Genomic DNA, 22,931 nt, shown 5'->3' on the forward strand with positions numbered 1-22,931 from the left:
CTTGTTTTTCCAATATAAAACGGGCTTAACTAGAACAGTTGAATTCTTTTTATTCCATTTTTACTCCATGAAAGTTTGATTTCTTTCGACCCTTATGGTTAACTTTACTGTAAAAATATCTCCTACTCATGCCTCTAACTTTACCATGCTGTCACTTTTACCCCCTGTTATGCAGTGACGGGTCATAATAATGCTAACATCCACCCCCCATATTGGCCTCCTCCTGATGAGCGTGGCTCTCTCGCTGAGCGGTGCTGCAGCTCTTCGCTCCGCTCCTTCTTCATCATCATGCCAGACAGAGCGTCATGTGACCCGCCCTCTCGGTGTCCAGAGGAGACGGCGCACACAGACGGCTCCAGTGCGAAGACACATTCAGAGAGGACAGGAATAAGAAATAAAAAAAGTTAAACATTCTTCTGGCATCATGACGCTGCGGGACGAGCTTTTAAAGTCTATATGGCACGCGTTCACAGCTCTGGATGTGGACAAAAGCGGGAAAGTCTCCAAATCTCAGCTCAAAGTAAGTTTATCAAGTCGCACCAATTTACTTTTTCTTTTCTTGTTCTTATTTATTTTTTTTTAAAATATAATTTATCTTGATTTTTGAGGTATCACTCAATGCTTCTCCCCACTTCTGGTATGTTTGCCTTGTTTTTAATGCCGTTCGCGTCTCTTCCTCCTCCCTAAGAACACAGGGCGCCTCTGTTAGACTGCAGCAGCAGCGGAGGCGCACCTGGTGATGATGGGGCACAAATCCAACTCTTAAAACAAGTGTCCGTGGGAAAATAATCACATCTCGCGACGGAAATCGCTACTTTGTCGGTTTCAGTTTGTCTCCATTCATATTTTTCAAGCTGAGAAACCCACAACACAAGCGCGACTATAGGGAACGTTTTCTGCAACAAAATCTCTTCTCCAGTGTCAGAAGCGCTCACTGATAGCAGCTGAGTGCCAGCCAAGCATTGTTCAGCAACAATAAAGGTCAACATGGAGGTCAGCTGACTGGGATTCTGATGAGAGGGAGGGAAAAAAAAGAGTTTGGTCAAGTCAGAGTTGTTTCTTGTCTTGAGTAACATGTGAAACTGTCATTACTTGAGTCAAATTAGTCACACTGCAGTTGCTTCAGGTTTACTAACTACACTGAAGTCTGTGGCTGAAAGTCCTTCCAACAGGGCCGGTCCAAACCTTTTTGGGGCCCTAATTTTTTATTTTATTCATTTGTTTTTTTTTTTGTTGGGGGGGGGGGGGTTTGTCTGGGGTTGACATGCCAACATGTCAACACCAGATGCTTTATCATTCCTAAGCTACTCTATGTAGCACACCTACTATCATTAGCATCATTTGTAATTAACTTTCATCATACCAATGCTATTAAGACCATTGATTTTAACCTTACAAGAATAACAAACAAACAAAAAAAGGATTTTGAAATGCAGAGTGGTATTTAAGTGTGCCATATTATTTTAAATATTTGAAAGTAACACTAGCTGATAAACATTAAATTTACAGTACACGAGTTGACAAGTTTGATATCTTATTTCCCTAACGGGAAGAGATTAACCATCGTCATGCTAGCTTGGCGCTCTTGGGGTCCCCCTGGTTGTGTGGTGGTCCTAAGCAACCGCTTAACTCGATTATTTGGCTGGCCCTGCCTCCCAGGCCCCTATTCTGTATCACTCAAAAGGAGTTTGAGCTGTAATTGCAAAGTGTTGAATGGGGATAAATTGAAAATAACACCACAAAGTTTTTATACTTTTTATTTTAAAAATGACATTTTCCTCTGTTTCACAATGATGGACGGTTCTGTGTTGTTCTATCTCATGAAATCTCCATAAAATGCAATAATGTTGGTAATAATGTATTAAAATATAAAAAGTATGAGATGTGAATACCTTTGCATTGTATTGTTGAACTCTTCCTCAAGCGACCCACATCTACACCACAGGAACTGCAGCCGATTGCATTTCTCAAAACTCTGCGATCGAGTAGCAGCTGCTCCTTCACCAGAGCTCTGCAAACTTTGGATGTTCTCATTTAACTTTCATTACTGTTTGCATCCAAGTACATGCCTCACAAGATTATTGACGTACCTAAGCTTTGTCACTTTGTTTACTTTGAGAAACACAAATGTTCTGAGTATTTTAGTGGGTTTTACGTGATAACCAACCCAAAGAAGTCAATAACTGTGAGACAGATTGTAAAAATACTGTAGTTTTCAATTTATTATCATTTCTCTAAATTGAAATCTGAAAAGTTTTGCATGCATTTGTAAGCTTACTTCTGTAGAAGTGTTTAACTTTCAAAGCAAGAAAATAAATACGGAGTATCTTGTTACAAAGATAAACGTTGCCATTACAACAAGAAAGTTACTTGTTTTGTCAAGATTTATATCATTAAAACCAACATATATGTTGCCGTTTATCCCATGTGTCGTTTTTAGAAGTCACAATATGTCATACATTCATGTTTATTCCTTGTTAACTGAGAACATTTCTTATGTTAATTAGATAAAACTTATTATGAAGTTTTATATTTTGTTAAAACGAGAAAGCTTCTTCTTTTAATCAGTTAGGTGTCTTGTTTTCACAAGAATCTTTGTTGTAATGAGACACACCTCCTGTATTTGTTTCCTAGCTCTAGCAGTGAAATGTTTTTAATAGAGCCTAAATGTAATTAACATCAGCAAACACCCAGGTGTTCTGGGAAAGCCTCAGAAGTTTGTTAGAGAACTTTAGTGAACAGACGGCTCCATCAAGACCAATGTGGTTTCTCGGTTCTGTTTTTTTTTTTTACTCTCTTTCTGCAGGTGTTTTTTGTGTTCTCTTTGTCCTTTCTTGTCTTATCTCTCTTTCACATTTCACTTTTTGCCCCCTCTCTCGTCTTTTCTGTTTTTCTTGTTCTCTTTATTTTCCTGTCTCTATGCCCATCCCCTTTAAAAATAAACCCAAAGCAATTTCTGTATGTGCTACGCTGCCGGGCAGGGAACGTACAGAAAGCAACAGAAAATCTCAGGCGGATGAACACTGGATGGATCATGGATGAAGTTCTGGAGAAGTTGTAAACAATGTTAGGTTGTGAAATGATATTCTGAGCTTTGACCATCTAACGCTGCATTGTTCAGCCCATCATCTGAAGATGGAAAATAATCTGCTGACGTGGTAACGATCATCCATGGACTCCACAAACAAACTAGGGTGAAGCGTTACCTTCAGGAGCTAGCAGCGCTAGCAGTGGTGGGGTGTAAAGTTGCTCCTGCTTTGCAGAACCCAGAGACCTACATTTCTGTGTTGGTTCCCCAAGATTGAAGATGTCGTCATTAGTGTCCTTTTCATAAAATGTGTGAATTTGTGCTAAACTATTTTTCCTTTCTTGTACCATTTCTTGCTGTCAATACATCGCATGTTGTTAAAAAGTGTATATCTCCTTAAATAGTCCCACATTTGGAAGAAAAATTGCACTTGTTGGTAAATGAGTAAATGAGTCCCACCCATGAAAAACTCCCCAGTAAATTTCTGCCATCGCCCAACAGTTTTATCTGGATGTAGTGTGATTTTGTTGTGTGACCTAAAATGAGAAGCAAGGGTTGTTTTCATTGTAGGCAAGAACTTTGCCACTCAAATCAAATGTGGTGACACAGAATAGGATCAGAACAGGCTTTCTAAGGGCAAAAGATTTGTCACACATCGGTATAATAAAAAAGTAAATGACTCAACCAAAGTGTCCTTACTTTTCTGTGCTGAATATATATTATGACACCCCTAACATAATGTTTATTAGACCTGTTTTTCCTCTTGTTTCAGGTGCTTTCTCATAACTTGTGTACGGTGTTGGGGATCCCACACGACCCGGTGGCGCTGGAGGAACATTTTAAGGACGATGACGAGGGTCCTGTTTCCAATCAGGGGTACATGCCGTACCTCAACAAGTTCATCCTGGATAAGGTCAGTCAGTGACACCACACAGCGTGTGTGGTCACAATGAGCCCAGGACCAAACCTAGCCTTTCTCAGGTTCTTAATGTTTGTTTTCCAAAAGGTTCCTATTGGTAAACCATTGTGGACACTGCAGCAACAAAATGACTGACGTTGAGTCAGCTATCTGCTCCATGACTTTTTATCTGCATGTAAGGAAAATGTTGCACAATCAGGGAGTTGATAGCAGAACATAAACTGGGGCAGCAGGTTGTTAAGTTGAAGTATATTTACAATATAACAGACCTGAAACAGTGGTAAACTTGTCTAAGAAGGCTACTCCCAGAAAGCCATAACAGTCTGATTGTTGTGACGTTCGGATCTGAGAGCGTCTCCTACGACTCATTAGGGTGACACTGTGTAAACTACAGTTGGTAAGCTACAGGCGGTGAGCAACCGGCTCACTACCTGAGCAGATTGCCTGACTAGTTAACTAGCTAATATGAGTTTGTTCCATTTGTCTTACTAAGCTGTTATATTTAGGAGGTGTTTATTCAAAATAATAGAAGTTACAGGTGCTGTGGTGGCACAGGGGTAAAACACAACCTGAGTGTGAACGTCACAGGTTCGATTCCCGGCCTGATGACCTCTGCCGCATGTCTTCCCCCTCTCTCATGACTCACTTTCCTGTCCAGCCATCTGCAAATAAAAGCCACTAGAACCAACAAAACCTTTTAAAAAATATGTTGGCATAAAGTTATTGTAAGTGTGATACTCTTAGACGAAGCCAGGATCGGTGGGAATTGTTGTTTTTCTGTTTTTAGATCAAAGAAATTAGTTTATTTAGTTTTAAATTTTGCATAAATACAATGAAATCAAAGGATCAACAGGTTATTGTAACATCAAACTCTCACAGCAGCCCTACAGGGTACAATAACTCTGTGGTTTTCAACAGGAAATTAGCAATAACTTACAACGGTTTAGGTGGAATTACTACAAGACAAGACAAACGTCAAACATTTTTTACTATTTTCCACTTCTTCAGTATTTAAATCAGATCATAAAGATTGTTACTAAAGTATAAAATTGGTTGCCATTTAATTCTGGAGGTGTAGACATTTTTTCTCAGTTTACTAGCTAGCATGCTAGCTATATACACAGAGTAATCTGTTGTGTGTCTCCCTTTTAATGTTCACTCAGTATCCTTGGAGCTAAACGCTGACTTCGCTCATTAAAATATCTGTGCCTTCATGGTGGCGTCACCGTCACTGCATAAAAAGCCTCTGGTGTTTGTTCAACTGGACAGTCTGAAACGACCTTTTCTTTCTATTACATGACATCATACCAAGAGGTCACTGTCAACGGGAGCTGCTGTGGCTCAAGCTCTTATTAGAATATAGAAATGTGTGAAAATAAGACCATGTTACCGTGGCAACCCCACAGGGACAAACCAAAACAATGAGTGCATTTCTGATAGCCAAGGCAGTTTGGACTACACAGCAATCATCTAGTTATCTGACATTTTTAACTGTAGCTTATTGTACGCTGGATATTTTAGTGATTGTTTCTCTATTTCCTTATTTCCCTTCGTGTGCTGGGATGCCCAGTGTCTCTTGTGACTTCAACATCTGAAAATGCAAAACAGATTGAAAAATGTGATCTCAGATTTTATTACCCATCATGCTGGTGATCCAGCTTTAGTTAATGTTTAGTAAAAATACCACATGGTGTTAAAACTTAAAACAAAAATGTATAACATGAATAGATTTATTTAATTTTTCAAAGTATGCAAATCATTCCCTTTGTCTTCCTTACACATGTCGAAAATGATGTTTTTTGCACATTATTATTTGTAAAGTACCTCTGCAGGAAGGTGAACCTGAGCCCCAGCAACGTCTTCTGCAGCCTTTGAAGGGACAGTGTCATGTAAAATGTAAATTTTTTGTGTTTATATCATGTTATAATGTTATTCCCTCATCAAAAACCGACCTGGGGAGCTGCTTTGATCCTTTCAAGCATTATTGAGAAATCCTGTTATCAACATGGCAGCCATTGAGCTCAAAGGTGGATCTATAGCTTCACCTTTGAGGTGTTTCTGAACTTCTACCTCAGAGCAGCTGACCCCATGTCTCTCCCACTAAGCTCCTTCAGACTAGCCAGCAGCAATTAGCAAACACCCTTAAAGAGGTTTCCTTTCTGGGTTGTCCTGTTTATTGTCTCTCTGTCCCTACACTCCAAAAGAATCTCCACAGCATGATGAAGTTACTTCCATGTTTAACTGTAGAGATTGTGACTTTAGATAATGTTCAGTACTAGTTTCCTGCCATGCATGACCCAATTTTATGATGACTTCTTCCAGATGTTTGTCCTTTAATGTGGATTGTAGCTTCATTACCACTGGCCACTCGTTCACTGAGGCCAGTGTTTTGGTCAACAAATACTCATAGCTATGTAATTCTGTTATTTTCTTTCCATTTCACATTTATGCCCTGCTTTGTTTGTTGGTCCGTTACATAAAAAAATCAGTTGTTTGCTTTTGCTAATTAATAATTATTAATTGATAATTAATTAATAATAATAACTAACTGATCTATTGACTGCAGTTTTAAGGAAAACACACATTCCGTCCTTTGGGAATACCTTTGGTTTCTTTCTGTTATTTGGTTTATTAGACCTGATGTTGATGTCAGCATCTCTGCGACTAAATCGCTGCATTACAAAATCGTTCTCCACTACCTGGTGAGTTCATTTCATCAGAGATAACTGATGACTGCAAACTGTCAACATTACCGCCCTGGAAGAAACTCTGGGAATTCCTTTCATGTCAAAGTTTCCTCACTAGTTCCTTGTTCCTTTTGGTATCGGGTCATAAAGCTGTAAAGTGTGTTTTACGACTACCAAGTCTGACACCATTTGGTGTGTGAAGTAGGTGACGGATGCTAACGAGAGACTAATTTGATTCAGTGTTAATGTTGTCTAACAAAATGTGTCAGACATTCTCTCTGCTGTTTTACACAAGAAAAAAATCGAAAGGTTCATTTAACACAAACCGACGTATTTACTCAAGCCTGGACGTCAGACTAATCAGTTACCAGCTTACGGTGTTTTCTGAACAAATCAGTCTGACTATAGGATTAGAAGTGACTTCTAATAAAATAATTAACACTCACCCCTCCTTCCTAACATTGTTTGTACTTTTCCACACACAGCCACCCCCCTGGCCTGTGGACAAGGGTCGAAGGGGTGGCTGTCGACGCTTTGGGCCGCCGAGGAAACTCCACCCTGTCACACAAGGAAATCGTGTTGAATGGGCCCGAGTGTGAACCAGAATAAAAATAAAAAAAAAATCCTGTTGAACATTTAAATAGAGCAGAGGCCAGGAGAAACTGCATCCATGTGTTTTTATAGGTGGAATATAGAGGAAGATAGAAGAAGTGCATCTTCCTCAGTGACTCACTGTTTTTTTTTGTTTTTTTTTTTATAATAAAGCAGGATATAAAGTTGTTTTTAAATCTTGTGACAGAGCTCAGTGAGTTGGGACAGTCTCATTTAGTGCGTTGATGGACTGAAGAGGTTAAAACACAAACAGTTAAAGTATTAAAGGGCCGGTACGATGTAAAATTGACTTTACTAAACTTTACATCATGTTATAATGTTATTCCCTCGTCAAAACATCCTTGAAGTGTTGTTTTGATTCTTTTATGCATGATTGAGAAATCCTTTAATCTCCCGTGGCAACCATTCAGCTTTTCAAAACGGCTGGGTGGACTTAGCTCCGCCTTCAGGGATTTACACTCTTGATCCTCTTTGTTTTAGTACAATATTGTCTATTCGGGATAATATTGAAGAAATAAAAACAACAAATGTCTTCAGAATTGAAATCTTTTCAGGTTTAATAAAAAATAAAAATAAGAAAAGAGTGATCTTGAGTTCTCTCAACCTAACAATTTTTGGTCCAAATGGGAAAAGGTTTGGACACCACTGCACTAATATAGGGAAAAAGGTGGATCTTTAGTCAGGATAGCAGATAAAAGTTGTGTGACACCTCTAGAGAGAACCGCTGCTCTGGTGGGACAATCTGTTGGCACAACGGCTATCAGCGAAGCCGTCCATAAATCTGATCGATACGGAATGGTGGCAGTCAGGAAGCGGTTGATAAAGGAAAATCATGCTTCCAGTTTGCCATGAGTCGTGTAGGGGAGACGGCAAATTTGTGGAAGAAGCTGCTCTGAGCAGATGAGTTCAGACTTTTACTTCCTGCCCAGTGAAATTTAGTGGTGGCAGCACCATGATATGAGGGCAAGAAAGGTGATAAGAGGATGGAGATAAATGCAGAAGTACAGATATATGCCACACTTCAGATTTTCATTTATATATAAAAAAATAAAAACAGATTAAAGCTGCAGTTTATATAATATTTTTTCCTCCATGGTAAGTTGTTTCTCCTCCATTAGCATATTTAGCGGGAGGAGGAGGAGAAGGAGCTCCAACCAGGCGTTTTACACAGCTGGAATGGTTGCCGTGGGAGATTAATGGATTTCTCAAGGAACAATCTCCAATAAGCGACCAGTTCAGCCTGGCTCTGATAAACAAGGAAATGCAGAATGAACTTTAAAAACTGAAGCTGAAGTTTGGACCCAGAAAGTCAGTAAACTACTCAGCACGTGGCATGTTAGTATCTTACTTGAAATATGTGAACTTGGACTGGAAGTAGGGCAGCAGGACAGAACCAGTGAGCCATAAGGAAAAAGACAAATGGAGAAAACACAGTACAAAGATGATGTGGGAAGCAAATCCCTGTTTCACAACATCAGCTACCTCCTCCTCTGCCTTGCTGTAACCTCTGATTCACTTCCAACCCACCCAGATAAACAACCTCAACATGTGATCAGTGCTGTTCCTCCTTGTCTCAGCAGTGCTGTTTACTGAGGTGCTTCGTTAAAGATGTATTTGTTCTGAAATATGATATAATATTTATTATGGATTGAGTCTATTTCTCAGCATTCATGTCATTTCTTTCAACTCCACCCAAACATCTATTGTTTAGAGCATCATGGGGCGTCTGGAGGGCTTAGAGGCAGCTCTGCAGGAGCTTTGTAGTTCTACAGAAAAAGCAGCTGTGTTGAACATCAGTCATGTCAGCTACTTTAAAGGTAGACCATGGTCATGGCTAAATCCACTTTTTGACAGTCCTATCAGTATATAAAGCTGTTCTATATTTGGGTAGAACTGAGTAAAAGAGATCTTCACACTAAATTTGCTTCATGCTGCATTATAACCAAACAATGTGTTTGATTTGTCTGTGCTACAATGCATTTTAGTAACTACTTTAAATCGGGACAAAAGATCCTTCAACAAATTTGTAAAAAAAAAGAATAATAATAATAATTTATAGATAATAGATATAGATATCTATATATGTAGATATGGTTTAGTTATGTGAACGTTTTTTATAGGATTTTTTTTCTTTAGTCATCCATTTGATTTTTTTTATTGTGTAACATAAATAACAAATGAACTATTTAATTTCTACAAAGTCATGTTTTTGTACTTGGGAGTTGAATAAACAACAGGAATATTCCCTAAAACTGAAATCCTGACTTTAAAGGTTAGTGGCTAGCATGTATAGCATTAGCAACTATATATTATATATACACAACTACATATACCCCCTTCCATTTTGTATCTTAACATATGGCATTTGTAGTATTTTACCATTTTTAGTTTCTCACATATTCCTTTAGTGTTTGCTTGATTTGTACTTGTACTGCTACTGCTCGTTAGTGCTACATCAATCATCAACACCAACTGGATTCTTGACTTCCGTCTACAACACCCTTAGCTCAGTTCTGGTGTTATTTTCCAGATCTCTGCTCCTATTTCCAATGGAGTATTAGCATTACCATTTATCAATGAATAAACTGATCCTATTGGGGATAGCTGCCCAGCTATAGCTTCAGTGAAGTAAACATGCTAAAGAAAATCTGAAATAATTCAAACTTTAAAGTGACCTGTTGTACTCAGGAAAGGTGGCAACTCAAAAATGATGTTGACGATTTCGCGAACACTCTGAAAAGTCTTGGTCAGTTCTGAATAATTCCTCTGTCAGAAGACATTTCCTGTCAGAGCACTAGAGCAAATCAGACTGGAATCAGTTTCTAAGTCATAATGTATATTAGGTAAAGAATGCAGACTGCAACTCCAGTTGGTCTTGTCATTCATTGATACAGTTAAAATATCCATGTTGTCTTAGAAGGGAAAACCATTTCAGTATAGAAGAGTTACAGGTCCTGGTTTGCCCTGGGCGTTTGTTAGCTAACCGCCTGGAATTCTACCACCACAGAAATGCTTCCATGCCTCGTGGCGTGGCTTAAGGTTCCACTGTGAATGTCTGGTTACGTCACATGTTGACATGAAACGCTGGTTTTGTGCATATTAAGGAAAATCACCGAACCTCCAGTGGAACCACAGCATTTCTAAGGTGTGTTTGGGAAAAGCTCAGTTATTTGTGTGCCGGAGGCTGTTGAAACATGTTTATTCATGTAACTCACCTGTCACATGGAACAACAAGCTGATATATTTCTGGTTATCAATAAAAGATGAGTGACGTTGGTTTAGTCATGTCTGCTGCAGCCATTTTTAGCTGTTGGAAATCTAAAAATAGCGTTGATGATTTTATAATGGAGGAACATGTTTTATATTTGCTGATCCAGCTTGATGTGATTAAGGTCATGATAGATTGCAGGGTGGAGTATCATTTTAACATCCAACACTGGTTTCCACACAGAGGTTTACCCTAAATGAGCACGACAGAGAGTTGCATCAGAACATGAGTAGTTTCAGAATAGTCCTCTACTCTTTGGTGCAGTTATTGCTTTGGTTTATTTCTCTTTCACAACACTGAATGTGTCAATATTGTGGCATTTTACAGATTTTAGCAGAAGAAAAGTGTCTTCTGAAAAGTTCTGTCATGGTGTTAAACAAACATAGTTCTCAACCGTTTTTCTTTTAAACTAAAACACATTTGAACCTGTGACTTCTTTCATGATCACTCTGATTTAATACAGAGGAAGTCCAAAAATAAATTCATCAGACACAACATAAAACCAACACTGCGCCAAGACTGCTGAAAAAGTTCATTTACAGCAATGTACTCAGTTCAGAAAACAGGAAAGTAAGAAAAAAATACATTCCAGCTTCCTTTAGATAATGTTTCTTTAGACAAAAAGCAAACATTCTGTATCAAGTGAAATATACACCAGATATTAAATAATCTCAGGAATGTTTCTTTATTTTTGTATCCATCGAACAAGAATGGTTCCTCTGGAAGTGTTGCTGTGGAAAATTTTGTTCTTCCAAAAAGTAAAACATCAGGAATGCTTAGTTTTGCAAATGTATCTGAATGAATCTGAAAACTGCTGGAGTCATGTCCTTTGAACAGAGAACAGGTCTGACTGCAGGTCAGCGTAAACACCTAGTAACCCCTAGTAACCACTGTCGAACACAGTGATGGAGGTATGATAACTCTGGGTTTTTTACGGCCACCATGTGGGTCAGACTTTATTTATTTGAATTCTATCTGAGGTCTTAAGTCTGGTGGCGAGAGCTCGAATAAAATGACGGCATACAAATATCAAAAAACTGTTGGTCAAAAATACGTCTTCAAATATGTCAGACTAAGTGGTTCTCATTAAAATATTAAACGAAAACCTGATTAAAGATGCAAAACAAATCAAATTTAAAACAGAGAGGTAGGTTTTTCTTTTTGATTGTTGACCTTAGAGCTGTAGTTGGAGGATGTGGTTTTAACTGTAGTATCAGAGGAAGGAGTTTTACCATAAAGAGCCTTGAAAATTACAGTCTGGATTTTTAAAATGGATTCTAAAATCAACAGGTTACTAGTACAAAGATAATAAAACAGCAGGATCGTGATCTTCTCTGTTGGTTTGGACCAACTGAATGAGTTCTGTTGATTCTTACAGAAGACAGGAAATAAAAGGATGAATAACCATCTCGAGTTCCTGTTTTTAAACCTGGCTTCTTGGTTCACAAATATTTGTCACATGACAAATGGTTTTGAACACGTTGTCCTGAGTGACCCTCAAGAGACCTTGATTTGTTAGAAAACAAATGCTGCATTTCTTAGAAACTCAGGTGACTGGTGAAGAAGTCGGACAGAAAATGACTTCTGCAAAACATGCCTCAAGAACTTATTTAACCTCGGTTCGTCCTTCATTTTGAACTGACTGGTTTGCTATTTTGGCTTCATCTGTCTACCAAATGTCTTAGCTCTTTTAACCTTTGCCTATGTGGTCCTTGCTGTAATCGGGTCTGCTTCACCCTAAACCTTCAGATTGCCAGTTAATCTCAGGGCAACACACGTAATGTAAAATCATCTTCTTTTGATCATGTTATAATGTTGTTCCCTCATCACAAACATACCGGATTTATTGCCAGTTTGATTCTATTGTTATTTCTTCAATTCATTTTTGAGAAATCCTTTAAATGAGATGTGTTGTGAATTTTCCAGACACATGGTGCCTTTTTATAGACCAGCAACCCCAATGACCCCACTAGGGACAAGAGTGTACAGAAAATGGATGGATGAAAATGACTTAAAAGAAATTTGACTTTGTAATTTCACTCCTTGAAATTGGACCTCTCTGTCTCTTTAAAAAATCCTGCTCTTTCTGAAACTGCGCATTCAGGAAGTCATCACAACATGGCTCCTCTATTAACCCATTAACAACATTTTTACCAGTGTTTCACTGAGAAGAAGCTCCTAACACGATCTCAGCTTATGCGTTGTTCCACCAGAGGTTTGCTAATTGCTGCTGGCTAGTCTGCAGGAACTGAGTGGGGGAGTTAAAACAACTGAAGGCTACATAGTTAATTGATTGTGCTATAAAATAATTCTGTCATAATACTGCTACTTTAAGAGCAATTTACGGGGTGCAGTGTGGGACGGCTGTATGAGGAGACCGTGGAGCCATACCACCAGGCAGACGCCTATTTCAGCTTTGATAAAACAATGATGGAGTGTTATTGTTCACTTCAGGATAAATTTAAACAATTATGTAAACACCATACATAAAAGCCTGTCTCATTTTAGTTCTACCTAACCTAGAATAGTTGTTGGCTATTCAGGTTAGATACCAACTTTTGTTTCTGACCGAGATCAGATATTTAGATGAATGAAGTGAAAACTGAAGCTTCCTGTACATGTGCTTCTGCTTAAAGTTTCCGATCACAGTTCTAGATTGAAGCTTTACCTCGTCTTCAGCGTGGCGTGTTAGTTGGGTCTTACTGAACAGAGAGGAACCCAGCGGGATGAGATGTGCTTCTATTCCACAACACTGCACAGTCAGCCTGCCAGCAGTCTCCATGGAAACGTCCCTGTTCACCGACTCTAAGAAAACATTTCCCTCTCCAGCTCCAATTGTACCTTTTCAAGAGCGTTCTACCCACTTTGCTCTGGAATGTGAGAACCATAAACAAAGGCTGGTTTCTGATTCTTGTCACAGAACCGCCACAGCAGCTCTGCAGTCATATCAACTTTTGCCTGGTTACAGCTCTGGGTCATTCTCCATGCTTGTTTTCCCACAACAACTGAGCTTAATTGATGGAGCAGTAAATATTCGTGTTTATAGCAGCATTAAACCTCTGATTTCATAGAACGATTGTGCTGGTCTGCTGAAATTAAATGAACACAGACGTTCTGTATTTACTGAGTGTGTGTCCTCTGGAGGGCAGTTTTGAAAATGTCCCTCTTGAAAATGAGATCTAGATCTCAACCGGGTTTACCTGGTTAAATAAAGGAAATAAAAAAATTTAATAAAATAATTGTCCTGGTTTAAATAATAATGCATGGATCACTTTTAAGTTTTTATTTTTCAATGTTCTCTTACAAACATCTGAGGCTTTTGCGCAAAAAGTGCACTTATACTGAGATTAACTTACACAGAGGTAACAGTATCTGACTGCATGGTTGCACTTTATTCAGGGGTATCCATGTGAAATGGGGCAGAACTTAAACACAAGTCATGTTTTGGGCTTTTATTTATTTTTTTTTTAAAAAAAAAAGGAAAACCAAGCACTATTTTCATCCCAATTCAAGGTTACGCACCACTTTCTGCTGAGCTTCCAAAAAAAAAAAAAAAACCCAAAACAATAACATGCAATCTATTGGGCTGCTGGTGGCATAAAAAATGTGAGAAAGTTCAAGGTTATGAAATGTTGAAGTGGTTTTATCTTTGGACAAACTGTTCTTGTTTGTGGGAAGAAAAACTCTCTTCCTTGTTTTCGAACAGAAAATTCACAAGACCTGCTTTATTGTCCTCTTCACACCTCCCACCTTCCTTCTCTCTGCAATAGGCGAAGGATAACTTTGACCGCCAGGAGTTCAATAAAATGTGCTGGACGTTGTGCTTTAGGAAGAACCTGGGTCAGAAACAGCTCGTCATCTCCAACGACGACGCCTTCAAGATATGGTGCATATTCAACTTCCTGTCTGAGGACAGATACCCGCTGATCATCGTCACGGAGGAGGTGAGATTACATCACAGCAGCTGTCCCTACACTGAAGGAAAGGTCATGGGGCAAAGGGCAGCATTTTTTCCCCCAACTACTAAAAATGTATCACTAGCTATTATTCATGTTACAAAAGAAACAAACCGACTTACATGGAAAATACTACTGTAAAAATAAAATGGCTCATCGGTATCTATAAAACCCAGACAGGAGGCTTCTGTTTGCTTAATTTCCTGAAGGCATTTAATTGGATTAGATTTTATTCAGGGTTAGTAAAATGTGCTATGATGCACGACTTCATGTTGGTTTATTAGATAAAATACACTTAAATTTATGGTAACAAGGTGGTAAAATGTACAAAAAAGCATCACATTTAGACACGTTTGATGTTATTGTTTACATCCAAAAATTTCACACGCACACTCACAACACAGGAGGGCAAAAAGACGATTGTTTTACTGCCATCCAGCGCTGCACTGCTGCAGTAGAGTAACTCCGTTAACAAAATGAAACCTGCAGAAGTTGGTATGTTTCATTTATTGCAGTGCACCGCTATGACAACTAAGCAAAGTCATAGTCAAGCTAGCATAGCTTGCTAGCTTAAGCAAGTTTCTTGTTGTCCTTTGCTATATTGTTTCTGTTTTTAAAACTTTTTACTGACCAGTTAAACATGATACTCTTGGACCTTATCTTGTTGTTGTAGTGTTGACAATTAGTAGCAAAATGCTGCATCCCTTTTTCTTTTATGCACCATTTGCACATTTAAAATTTAGCACGTTATGTTGACAACTTGACAGCGAAAACCAAAGGTTGTAATTGTTGGCAAGCTGCCTTTTTTCTTTTGCCCTCCATACAATAAATACATGGGACTACACACAAACATTTCAGTATGTGATGCTCACCTAATCCTATTTGATCAGTTTTGCCATGCCGTTGTGAAAATGTGTGTGAAAGCAGCTGTGAAACAGCATCTCTCAAGCATTTCAGTGGTTGATCTTTATCATTGCATGGCGGTGGAGATGCATTTCACCCGGCAACAGCAAAGCCTCCATATTTGATTTCCACGTAGTTTAGTTTTGTTGCATCTGTTTAGGAGGTTTAGCAGAAACCTAAATGAAAATGTGAAGAACATGAACTCCCTGCCTCTCATGTTCCAAATTTGTAATACCAAATGGATTAAGCAATCTCTTTATTGATACTAAGGGACTCATGTTGATCAGATAAAATGCATACTAACAGGAACACCAAGTTCATGGTTTTAAAAATAAACCTATTAAACATTGTTTCCACCCTGCGAATTAAAACTCATTGAAAACAAATTAAAATAAATATGAGTGTATGATGGGCGTGTGCAAGTTTGTGATGTCGTTCACACCAGAGATTCACTTTTAGCAAAGTGACAAATTTCTGGCTGGTAACTAGAGGAAGTCACAAATTTGCAAGATATGAACGGAGTCATGCTAACCAGTTAATCCGAACTTCTCGTTTCAGTCGTTTGCTGTTGAAATAAGTTTTTGTTTAAATTCTCCAGCAGTTCTGCAAACCGGAGGCAATTCTACTGTAACAGACATTCAGAGTGATGTGCTGCATACGTGGTGCGTTGCTGTTTCACCCGTTGGTCAGTTGCTCAAGAGCAGAAAAGGAAGTTTCCAGCTTCCTGTTCTTTTACAAATGCTGGAAGATTTACTGTTGAATACGACAAACATCAGAGCTGAATCACAGGAGTGTTTGTTGAATTGAAACGACATTTTAAACACTTCACTCGGCTAATGTAGACTTCTACTTTGGTAAAAGACAGAAAAATCAGGGAGAGTTGTTGTTTCTTCTGTTCAAGTAGGTTCTGTTGAATTCATAAATACTTTTTTCATCCCAAAAGGACCTTAAATGTTTCTCCCAGTTGATAAAATGATCTGTTGTTGCCGTAGTTACCCATTACAGCAACTGTTTGAAGGTACTAAAAAAGTAAGAGACTTCCTTTCAGCAGCCCAGCATCCATAATTAGAGGTGACCGATATGAACTTGAAGTTTTATCACAACATTTTGTATAATGCTAAAAGTGACAATAAGAGCTACTTAGTACTTTTTAATGTAACTTTAGGACTGTGAATATTGCTCCTGAAAAACATTCCCAGTCACTTATAGATTTGTATCACTGAGGTGCACACAGTAACTTTATTTAAGCCCATTTTTAAATTTATTGGTATTTATTGATGCTCTCACTGAGCAAACTGTAGAAGATGCCAACAATATGCACCATTCAGTCTTTTTTCCCTTTTGGACGTCATTAGTTGGAATTTATCGTAACAACAATAAACCAGGATTTTATCACAAAAAGAAATTTATCGCGATAAACGATAAACACCAAATCGTACCAGGTGTATTTGGTCTAATTTCTAGTACAAATTTGTTAGTATACTTGAAATAAGACAAAACTAACCTAGAAGTAACTTTACAGGAAGACATAGGAGTTTGTTTTAAGACAATAATTCCTTAATATAGGAGTTCCACTGGCAGATTATTTCACTTACAACATGGGAAAAATGTCTTAATATAAATTAAATTATCTTCCAGTGAAACTAGTACTTTTTCATCAATATTAAGGAATTATTGTCTTAAAACAAGCTCCTATATCTTGCTGAAATGTTACCTAGTGTACTCAGTGTACTAAGATATTTGCATTAGAAACCAGACAGAAAATGCTTGGTAAGATTTTGTGTTTTTGCAGTGTGAATGTCCACCCCTAGGAATAACTCCGTGAAATCAAACGGTGTTTGCGCTTTCCCCTTTCGTACCAACCGAACTTGTTTGTTGGACTTGACCGTATGCGGCGTGTGTCCTCTTCCACAGATCGAGTATTTCTTGCGTAAGCTGACGGAGGCGATGGGAGGAAGCTGGGTGGAGGAGCGCTTCGAGGACCTGAAGCTGGAGCTGAGCTCCAAGCAGCAGTGTCTGAATGTGTGGGAGCTGATCACGCTGGTGGGCTCAGGCCAGTTCAGCAAGGGCATGGACCAGCAGACGCTGTCCATGGGCATCAGCGAGGTCTACCAGGAACTCATCCTGGATGTCCTCAAACAGGTGGGCAACACTTCAACCCCTTCTGGTTTCAGATAACAACTGTTATCAGGTTTTATATCTGCACATCATACAAGTCCAGGACATTTTCTTCCTTTTTATTAGGAAATAACTCGGCTTTGTCCATTGGTCCAACACAGAAAATAGTTCCTACTTAACGTATATACCAGTGGTGTCCAAACCTTTGTCCTGTGGGCCAAAACTGGCAAATTTAACCTACTTTAATTCAATTAAAAATGCAAAATTTACTTTCTGATTATTATTTTTTTTAGTTTTTGTTTTACAACAGTAAATAATATTTTTATGAAACATGTTTATCATTAAAGACCCAGCTTCAGATTGTTGCTTTATTAAAAGGAAAACGGACAATTTCCAAAATGTTTGAGTTATCGGTTGCTTTTTATTTTGTTGGCCACATTTTTACCTTTCTTGACACCCCTGATATACTCTATGCTGTGTATTTTCCCACATTTTAGGCGTCGTTTCAACCAGCCAGGTTATATTTAACTGTGGAACGGAGCCATGATGTCAGCACAAGCTAACAGTAGCTCCTCCCACCGCCAGGCAGAGAGACTCTGGCATCAAGGAATCATAAAGTGATGATTTTCATCAGTAAATACTTAACTGTTGACTATAACCACTCATATACAGTTATTCATATTTCTGTATTGAAACTTTAGAACTACGGAACCTAAAAATGTTGCAGCACCATGATGGATGTATTGAACAGAGGAATTATGATTGTTTTTGCTAATGTAACCATGGTTTCCGCTTGTTTAAGTCAAGCTAATGTGTCGATGAAAGTAACTCTTCTTGTCGGGGCTCGTAGACGGCCGTAATTACAAAAGTTTTAACCAGCTAGCTTAGAAACCGACCTGTACTTTCCCCTCCTGACGTTTTAGTTGATTTGATCAAATCTGACTTCGCCTGAATTCACACAATTCAAACCACTATGTCATAAACAGTGTTTCCCTTACACAGTAGCAGACTTGAAAGTATCTAAAAGTCTTGATGCTAGCCACGTCTCTTTTTTTGTTTTGTTTTCATACATGCTAGGCAACATGATGGGCATTTTCTCCGTGGTTACTAATGATTAGATTCTTCCCTTCTCCCTAAAGCTGTATTCGATTGTATCTTACCAAACTTTCTTACTTATGAAGTAACGTAAGAACGTTAATCTTCTAGGTAAAAAGTGAACCATATGATCATTTCTACACTGCAACCAACTAATCAAAAGCAGTATTATCCTAACAAGCAGCGTTTTCACAAGTTCAGCAGGAGTTTTGACGTCCATCATGGCGGAATGGGGCGCTTTCTGAAGAACGTCACGCAAGGGGTCAATATTCAGATTAATGATTATATTCAGTCAATCAAGAAAGTTATTTCTGATAGAAAATGAGACAGACATGTTCCTGAAAGGCCTCCTTACCATCACCCTAATGCGTAGCTTCCTCCACAGAACCGGTTGGGCCAATCCACAAAGCTGACATCCCTCCCCAAACAGGAAGAAAAAAAAATTCTCCTGTTTCTTTTTCTTTGTAGGGATATATGATGAAGAAAGGCCACAAGAGGAAGAACTGGACAGAGCGCTGGTTTGTGCTGAAGCCCGGCTTCATTTCGTATTATGTGGGCGAGGACCTGGCAGAGAAGAAAGGAGACATCCCATTGGACGGATCCTGCAGTGTGGAGGCACGAAACCACCCATTCTACTGCTTTTTGCTTTGTTTCATGAAGATTAAAAAAAAAAACTATTTAATTCTAAAGTGTGCATTTTTATGTTCTGGTACATGATATGTCCAGACTGGTGAAATGTTTCATTCTTGCTTTCCGCTGCAGTCCTTACAAGACAAAGAGGGAAAGAAGTGCCTCTTCCTCATCAAGTCGTCTCAAAAAAGCTTCGAAATCAGCGCATCGGACAAGAAGAAGAAGCAGGAGTGGATCCAGGGTGAGCTGTGTGGACAGTTTATCCAAACCTCAAAATTTGTCTTCTCCATATTTTCCTATTGGAAAAGTAATCAAACCTTTAGAACTGTCACATTTTGACACCTTGCAGCCACAAACATCAGTGCATTTTAATAAGACTTAATGTGACAAAAGCAAGCACAAAGTAAATAATTGTAAAGTTTAAGAAAATTATACATCATTTATTTATTTCTTGTTTTGGTTTGTATATTTCTTGAGCCTCCTGAGTATCTTGGGATTTCTCTCTACTGACTTTTAGTCTTTGTAAAGTCACTGAAGTTCAGTGAAATTGAAAGGAGAGCATTTCTGAACATGAGTTTTCAAGTATTGACAATGATTGTAAATTCGATTTTGGTCTCTGCTGCTCCAACATGATGATAGTTTGGTCTAAATCAGGGATGTTAAACTCTTTTTCATTTTGGGCCACAAACAGGATCCAGAATGTCTTTAAAGGAACGACCGTGTTGACAAAGCTTCCTAATATCAAATATGAATGAATGCCTGTCTCTGCTTTCAATGATAATTTATTGAAATGAAAAAAAATTAAACATCTTTTCACCATGGGATAATTTGGCAGAATATAGATAAAAATGCAGTGATGTTTATAATAACTAATGTTATCTTGAAGTTTCCAGAGTCCAGATGATCACATAAAAACTTCTGGTGGGCTGGATTTTAAGTTTGACGTGATCTAAATGACTAAACTGTAGTTCTTGTTTAGTATCTTGTCCTGCCTCAAAGTGAACCTCCACCCTTTCTAAAGTCTTGTGCATCCACTGAATGCTTTTCTTCCAAATAACAAAAACGAAAGTGTGGGAAAAGCACTTTCCCCACACTCGAATGCAGCAAATGTTTATCTTGCTTTTTTCTTTCTCCTCGGTTCCTCTCAGCGATTCAGATGTGTGTGAATCTGCTGCGTCAGAGCCGGCCCGCGCCGCACCACGAAGCCCGGCAGAAGCGGCGAGACCTGCGGCTCAGGCAGCAGGCGGAGCAGGAGGAGCTGGAGCTCAGGATGAGGGAGCTGCAGACGGCAAACGAGGCCAAGCAGTCTGAGCTGGAGAACATGAGGAAGGTAAGGACAAAATATTACTCTATTAATGAAAGTATGTTATTGGAGGACAGAGACATAAATTAAACTGGTGGAAATAAAAAACAAACTAAAAAAAGACTGAAAAATAATTAAAAAAAATCAGCGGCTCATGCAAATATAATCCCAAAGTAATCTGAAGTGAACAAACAGCTGGATGGATATATTGTACTTTGGTAAATAAGGAAGTTAAGCTCTGTGCTGTATATCTTCATGGGAACAACTCAGCGAATGTGGTTTATGATCAAGCAAAAAAAGAAAACACAGTAAAACATAAATTAGACAGAGAGGAAGTAAAGATAAAGTGTAACAGCTGCCAGCTTTTATTGTTATTCTGCATCCATGAAGGCAAAAGTAAAAGCCAAAAGCAAAAAATCCAAAAATCCGTCAAACAACACAAAACCAGAGGGAAACGTAGACCTGTCACAGTCGCATAAGTTAAAATGAGCTCAATGATTTCCATTCTGATTATATTTTACAGCTGCATCATAATCCACTTTATCTGTGGTTTATTGTTGTGTGTGTTTTTTATTTCCATTTATTGACTTTGGTTGTTGAGTTTTATTTTGGATGTTTAAAATGTCTCCCAGTTTTACTGTCAAGTGTTCTTTACAAAATTAAAGTTTATTAGTATTTTAGAGAGGGAACTTACATTATTATGCTTTTATCAGTATGTCAGAAATGGTCTCAAAGCAACAACATTATCATTTATCATAATAATTCCAGGGACGATTTATTGTCCAGCTGAATTTACTGTGACAGGCCGAGAAGTGCCTCAACCAGCATAACTAAGAACAAAACTCTACAAACGGAACAAATCAGAACCTGCAGAGCTTTAGTCGTGGAATGTCGGACTTCGAGAGTCAAGATTTTATTTTCAGGTGCACAGAGAGCAGTGCAGAAAATAAAATCACATTCCTACATGACAGGCAAGGCAACTGAATCCAGTAATATGTGGTTAAACTAGTTCCTGGCAAATAGTACAAACGTGTTCCTAAACCCTAGAGACGCACCGATCCACTTTTCTCACTTTTGGTACCTGAGGTTTAGTATCAACCACTGCGATCTGATACAGAAAAACAGCTGAACTGACTTAAAATGTTTCTTTTTTAAAACAAGGACATAAATGTACAGAGTTACAGTAATGTCTAGCTTCACTGGATTAATCAAACATATAAACTGCAACAAACTTTCTTTCAAATACTTCAGAAAGTGCAATTAGGAAATCTAAACATAATGTAAAGTAAATGATAAAACCTGACGTCGCTCAGAGTACAAAGCATAGAGTTAGAATGTATAGATCTTCCCTCCTGGATCGGGTGCATTGTCACTGATACATGACCTAGAATTGCTTTCATTACTGGGGTCCATACAGATATTGATATGGGATCTGTTCTACTGAATTCATTCTATCAAGAAATAGTAACTCTGTAGAAGAAAACCAGCCGAAGAATGGTGATCACTTTGAATTGTGTTCCTCCCACTTAACAACAAAACATGAATGACCACAACCACAAACACGCCAAGCAACCAACCAACCAACACCACAAACTACATCTGAGCTCCTTTCACCTGTTTTGACTCCAACTTTTTGGAGTAAAAAAAAAAAAAAAATCAGGATTTTCTGTTACTCAGAGTTGAATGTGGATCTGAGAAACGCAGCATTTGGTGTTTCTGGCAGTGTGCAAAAAGAAGCAATACAGAGTAATGCTACTCAAACCTCACTGCCTGCCTCACACCGTCCGTCTGATGACATTGTGCTGGTCGTCTCTTCACCTTGTCGATTTCTACAAGATAAAATCTTTAACCAACGTGTTTTTCTTTCCTCTGCTGCTGCCCTCAGTTATCGAGCTGTTTTGCTGTAAGCTAATGATTCAGAGCTGTAGAAGATAACACGTTTCCTCATAATGTGTGTGTGTTGCGTTATTTTGAGTGGTTTCCCACACACACTTATGTCACAGCAGCACTGCTTCTGCCGCTGGAGGCTAAATAAGTCACAAAACTGATTCGGCAGCATTCCTGTGCAGCTGTGTCACCATAATAAAAGGACCGGAGTGTGTTTAGTGCTCGGTTATTTTCAGCTCTCTCCACTTTGTCATGCACTGCTGGTTTCACGCATGCACTCTGATGTCTCAACCGGCTCAACTAGGTCACCTAAAAACTCTGGTTTGCTCTGAAAAGCCGCAGCCTGCTCATGAATAAAGTAAATGGTGGGCGTGGCAGAGAGGACACGTGTCTCGATAGATGTTTTTCTTTTTAGACCTGAGTTCATCAAACTCTGGTCTTGACTAACAGCTTCCTCTTATTACTGCCAGAGACAATGAGGTGAACAGAAAATGTCAGCTTTACCAAAAAAAAAAAAAAAAAAAA

At 38.6% G+C, this 22,931-nt stretch overlaps 1 protein-coding gene across 1 annotated transcript in view; it reads left to right on the forward strand.

Moving 5' to 3' along the window:
* Window positions 1–315: 315 nt before the first annotated feature.
* Window positions 316–22,931, forward strand: part of LOC106941414 (switch-associated protein 70-like) — a 35,193-nt gene continuing 12,577 nt past the window's right edge. Inside the window, exons 1-7 of the mRNA XM_015024440.1 lie at window positions 316–520; window positions 3,801–3,941; window positions 14,285–14,458; window positions 17,288–17,515; window positions 19,055–19,201; window positions 19,349–19,457; window positions 20,365–20,546. Coding sequence (XP_014879926.1) covers window positions 425–520; window positions 3,801–3,941; window positions 14,285–14,458; window positions 17,288–17,515; window positions 19,055–19,201; window positions 19,349–19,457; window positions 20,365–20,546 — 1,077 coding nt within the window. The 5' untranslated portion in view covers window positions 316–424. The remainder of the gene's footprint in view (window positions 521–3,800; window positions 3,942–14,284; window positions 14,459–17,287; window positions 17,516–19,054; window positions 19,202–19,348; window positions 19,458–20,364; window positions 20,547–22,931) is intronic.

Source organism: Poecilia latipinna, unplaced genomic scaffold, assembly GCF_001443285.1.
Source record: "Poecilia latipinna isolate Pla-1442-1.1 unplaced genomic scaffold, P_latipinna-1.0 Scaffold3654, whole genome shotgun sequence".
NCBI classification, from domain to species: Eukaryota; Metazoa; Chordata; class Actinopteri; order Cyprinodontiformes; family Poeciliidae; genus Poecilia; species Poecilia latipinna.